The following is a 5,639-nucleotide window of genomic DNA, read 5'->3' on the forward strand; positions in this document are numbered from 1 at the left end:
CCCACACAATGGTTTTTTTTGTATTAGACTGGATCCTGGGATAGCTTGGATTTGTGCCTCAGGATCCCACAAGGGAACAGACATTTGATTACTGTACTTGTCAGCCAAACAGAACCACCCCCCCACCTCCCCCCATCCTGCCTAGGGGAGATAACAGACCTCATCTGTGTTGGAAAGGACGTGGTGGTCTGCCTGATCAGCGAACAAGCTCTCGTTCTGGTTCATTCACATTTAGCAAAACTAAACACTAAAGGGGAAGCCAGGGAGCTGAAATCTTAAACGTAGAGTAAATCATTTATAGAGGTGGGCTTGACGGACCTCTTTAAAAATGAGAATCTGGCATCATTCGATTGGGCTGAAATTGCGTTTCGTTTGCATAAATCAGATAACTCATAATGGGGTTTGAAATCAAGACACCATCTTTGTATTTTAGCACATCTCGTGCGTTTGGTGATGTCAGCCTTTTCCAGGAAACACGACTCGGAGGGAGATTGCGTCTGATATTCTGCAGTGTGCAACAGCTCATCGCTCTCTTCTCCATTTAGTGACCTTTGAAAGTGTGCTTTGTTCATGTCACATTTAATGTTAATAACAATACTGCTGCAACCTTATTGGGGTCTGGTTTTCATCAAACCTTTTGTATAAGGCTACCGAGGTCAGCACCCACTCAGCAGGGGAGGTGTGTTTGGTCTTTGATGTGCCCATACTTGTAAAAGTATTCACAAGTAATATCATAGATGATTAGGATGCTGGATAAAATTATCAATTTATTTTTTATACTGTGGATCAGATGAGAAAGAAACCTTGGTTGAAAGATGTAATGCACTTAAGTTAACAGGATGATGAGTTCAATCTTGTTACACTGTCACACTTTATTGGATGCACCAGAGAAAACATTTACAGCAACCCCCCCCCCCCCCCCCCCCCCCCCAAAACCCCCCGCCTTTACAGCAATGCTACGTATGCACAGTCAATCTGAAGAAATTCAACATAACCAGTAAAAACAAAAACCCCATGAAAGAAATTCACTGTCAATGCACGAAATAGACATGAGAGTTACAGGAAGAACACAAGAAGAGGTGCATTAAGACTATTTACAGCGCATGTGCATGGTTAAGGTGTTTAGCAGTATAGCCTAGTAGCAAAAATATGTCAGCCCAGATCACTAAAGATCAGAAAAACAGGAGCTCCTAACATTTCTGCAGTCCCATGGAGCCATTTATGACATTTACTTAAGAACAACACAGGCTTTGTGAAAATCAGGAAGGCCAAACTGGAGCATAAAAATAGCCTAACCAAGACCCAGGGCCATCAGAAAGGTCGCTGTCTTTGTTTAATAAGCAGCCAGCAAAGAAAATAGCAGAAAGTTCATTCTAGCTGCACCCTGACCCAACTGTACAGAGCAGAGAGCCACAAAAACAGAGAACACAGAAACCGAAGTTGACAATTCAACAGTTTTTGGATGGAAATGCAACTACTGTAACCTATTCATTTCTCCCCGGGTCAACCGTACGCACTCCTGCCAGTTCACCGGGAGAAGATATACTCGGTGTAGCTGGTCCACAGCTTGTCCTCTCCGGGGTCATTACTGCCGTATGAGCAGGTCCCGGTGGAGTTACAGGCCACCATGTGGAAACCAGCCTCGGCCAGCCGGTCAAACGCCTGCTCCAGAAAGTTGTACTTGAGGTAATACCTGGAGGTGTACTTGTCAGGTGGTCTGTCCGGGTCGCGGCTTTCGTTCAGGGTTTCCCCAAACACCTCCTTAGCCAACGAAATCTTGCTGCACACGGTTATTCTGGCCACCCTGCGGAACTTGGCGTCCGCCTGGATGTCTCTCCCGATGGTGTAGCTGCCTCTGTAGCCGATGGTTATGTAGCCGGAAGTGGCTCCGGGAGAGCGCAGGGTTCGGTCCGAGGAAGAAGAGGTGACCGGGCTGCAGAGCTCAGCCTCCTCCGGCTCCCCGCTGTCCTCCGTGTACGAACTGTCTTTGCTCACCGTCGCCAGGCGCCTCGACAGCTCGGGCAGCTGGAAAAAGTCCGCTTCTTTCTGCAGCCTCCGCCTCTCTTTGAAAAACTCCGGCAGGGAAAGCTCGGAGTCCCGTAGATAATCCAAAATGTACCGGAAGAGAAAGCCGTCCCGGTCGAAGAAGAAGCGACCCTTGCTGTCTTTCGGCAGGGCGGCCGGGGAGCTCTGAGTGAACTTGGTCCACAAGAGAGAGTTGGGCACCGCAGTGAGAGTTTCAAGACGGGTCACATACACCTGGCCGCCCACGTTTAGCTCCACTATCTCAGGGAAAGTTGAACTTTGGCTGTCGGTTAGTGCCATCTCTCTCTCACTCTCTCCCCCCTCTGTCTCTCTCAGTCTGTCTGTGTCCCTTTTAGGCGACCTAACAAGGAAGGATAGTTGGGGAGTATCCTCACTGTACAGAAATGTTTATATTGGTTTGGCTGTGTGGGAGGAGAAGGAAAAGGATGGCCAACAGAGACATTAACTGTTCGGCGGAAAGCTCTGAAAAAACAGAATGCTGCTTTTAAGGTCTGCATGTAAGCCTCGACTTCCTAGATTCATATCTATCTGTGATATTCTAGCAGGGGTGCAAAGTGACACAGTTTATTTGTTTAGCACCGATCTTAATCTCTGAAGCAACAAGTTTTTTTTCTTCTATTTTCTACTTTGTTTAACTGGGAGTGAATGACTTGAGATAAACCCTTTTTGCAAGTGTTTTCCACCCAAGATAAGCAACAACAAGTCAAGAGGCAAGGTAAAATACAGAAAACTCCTAGAGTGTATAAAGATCAGTATAGTCATCTTTTAAATCCCCCACTGGCCTGTAGGCTTGCATTCTGAAGCCTCGATTTTAGCATAGAGGCAGATTCGATTTGTTGAAGCCAGGCCTGACTATTTGAAAGAAAGCGTAAAGCATACTAACAGTTAACATTGGAAGGCTTGATTTGCTGTAAGTGTGCATGGCACAGGCTCAGACTTGCCAGTTGTTGCAAAGTAACACCAAAGCTGCAGTACAGACTTCTTAGACAGTCTGTTAGCACAAATTAGAATATTTGACATATTTAGTTACAATGCATAAAAAATAAATAATAATAAGCCCAAAGGCAGCAAAATGAAAAACACAGTGAAGCAGCCCAGTTGAGTCCAGCACTTGTCAGTGGCAAGGGCTCCAATAATGCAAAAATAAGCCTTAATGCAACTCAGACCTTGATACTGTTATCTGAGGTAGAGAATTTGGCACAGAGATTTAAAAGTGCAATTTGTACCAGGCTGTAAACATGTGTATTTGGCTCTAAAGTTTGCTGTTTTAACATAAAAGTCTGCAGGGACTGACTTTTTTTTAGTCTTTTTTAAGTAAGTAAGTAAGTTTTATTTATATAGCAACTTTCAAGACAAAGATCACAAAGTGTTTACAAAAAAAATTCTGAGTTTTTGGCGCTTTCACACTGGCTGCGGTTATTTTTTAACCCTTGAAGGGGTAGTGATAGTCAGGAAAAACTCTACACCCTTCCACCCCCACCCCATCAGTGTGATTGGACTATAACACTGTTAATCTTACAATGCCCAACACCATTGGATGAGAGCATGGGTAGGGCCAGTATGAATGTAAATGGCCTGTATTTGTATAGCGCTTTACTTAGTCCCTACGGACCCCAAAGCGCTTTACACTTTTCAGTCATCCACCCATTCACACACTGGTGATGGCAAGCTACAGTAGACCTGTTAAACAGTGTACGCTAATCATCTTTCAAACAAAAAAGAGAAGCAATATTTTTTTAAAAACCCTTTTATTTTATTAACGCTACGCAAACAAAATATTGTGTCTTATAAGATTTGCCTTAGACATCGTGCAGGTGAATGAATGGTGAATGTTGTGATCACCTGCTCTGATGCCTTTGCAGCTCACACACTGCTTTAAGTATTGTAAGTTAAAAATGTTTTGATATCTCTGACAACGTTCAGAAAGGCCAGGATAAAACTTATTTTTATATGTGCAAGCAGTATGCTTGGCTGGGACCGCATGCTCCTGTGGTTTTAATACCCCATCATTGAGAACCAGCAGCAGACAAGTTGTTTTTATGAACAAGTTATTATGACATCCATAACAGCCCTCTGACTCCATTATGTTTACATGGAGCTCAACAGTATTAATAACACTTTATTTAATCTGTCACATAAAGTAAGTGGCATGATTACAAACAGCTACGATAACTGTAAACAGTAGTTTGACCCGAGGATTCTGCTCAAGCGCTTTTTTTTTTCTGTTTTTTGCTTATTAATGGCCTCTTGTTGATGTTGGCTCCAAAGCTGCACTCACAAAATAAGTTCAACAGCTTTTGTAGTTTCGTAAGAGCTGAATTCATCTGCAGGAAGACTATGCCATATATATTTAAATATGTCTTGTAATTCTTATTATATGTAAATTTGATGTTAAAAAATATGATTTCATTAAAAGCATTGTTCAAATGAGTGGTGTTTGTGGCTGTAGTTTGTAGATTTCCTGTCATAGAAGAACTTTCTCCTCTGGACTCTGCAGAATTTAAAGTCATCTACAGACCTCCCCGTGCTCCAGTTAAGAAATTGAACCAAAACAGGAAAGGCCCACACTGATGAACACTCCTTGGCTTGGTTCCAAAATGAGACAGTTTATTTGTGCCTGGGTTCTTGGTGTGTTCACTACCAGACTAAAAGTAGAATTAAGCAGGAATTCAATATAAATGATGTACCAACATTCTCCGTTTTAAGGGTAAGATGAAGCTGATCGGACTTGATCAGTGGTGTTTCCAAAATCCCTTGAAAGGAGGTCATACTTTGCTTAAAACCCACATAAGCCCAAACGCTGCACTGATTTCAGCTTAGCACCAAAGACCTCTTTGATGTAGTCTTGAAGCATGCCGAAGGCTGTATCCATATTTCAGTCCACACTCCATTATTACTTCAGAGGATGACCACTGACACTATTGCACGTAGTCTTAGAAGAAGATGTAATTGGTCTGTTATCTCAGATAATGAATTTTGTTTGACACACAAACTGTTCATAGGAGAGACTGCTGATTCAGATCAACCTGTGCTGCTGAAAATAACTGTTGTCATAAAGTTTCTTGGGAATAAGCAACATCTGAGAGAGAGCACAAAGATTCAGAAATATGATGCACATAATGTACAGTATCAAGACCAGTTGAGATAATGTTGCACTAAATTTTGTTTTTGATACAGCTGCAAGAAATTATAGAATTTACAAAAACCCACTCAACAAAGAAGGAGACTAAGACATTGTGCTACATAACATAAATGTTATGTAGCGTGAAAACATGAAATTATACCATCAGCTTTCTAAACAAACTACAGCTTTTGAATACAGCTCTCTAAGTGTCCGTCTCTTGCTGCTCAGAGCACATGAGCTTTCCTGGCTCTTAAAGTTCTTGATTTTACAGGAAAAGCTTCATTTTGTCACCCTACTTTCTCTAACAGGCCCAGCCAGTTTCAAACTCTGGACTAGAGTGACATCTAGTGGACAGTTAGAGAAGAAGCGGTTCATCTTGATTTTCTTGCTCACTGCAGCTGTGGGGTTAAGCAAAAAGGGTTCAAGGTGTTTAGATGCAGTTACACCAGCAGTTATTACGTCTTTCTAG

General features: G+C 42.6%; 1 protein-coding gene across 1 annotated transcript; it reads right to left on the bottom strand.

Annotated features, from left to right (window-relative positions):
* Positions 1-940: 940 nt before the first annotated feature.
* On the bottom strand, positions 941-2,424 carry LOC134639712 (BTB/POZ domain-containing protein KCTD12-like). The gene has a single exon (XM_063491115.1). The coding sequence runs from the start codon at positions 2,323-2,325 to the stop codon at positions 1,528-1,530; it is 798 nt and encodes a 265-aa protein (XP_063347185.1). The 5' UTR covers positions 2,326-2,424; the 3' UTR covers positions 941-1,527.
* Positions 2,425-5,639: the final 3,215 nt, after the last annotated feature.

Source organism: Pelmatolapia mariae, linkage group LG1, assembly GCF_036321145.2.
Source record: "Pelmatolapia mariae isolate MD_Pm_ZW linkage group LG1, Pm_UMD_F_2, whole genome shotgun sequence".
NCBI lineage: Eukaryota > Metazoa > Chordata > Actinopteri > Cichliformes > Cichlidae > Pelmatolapia > Pelmatolapia mariae.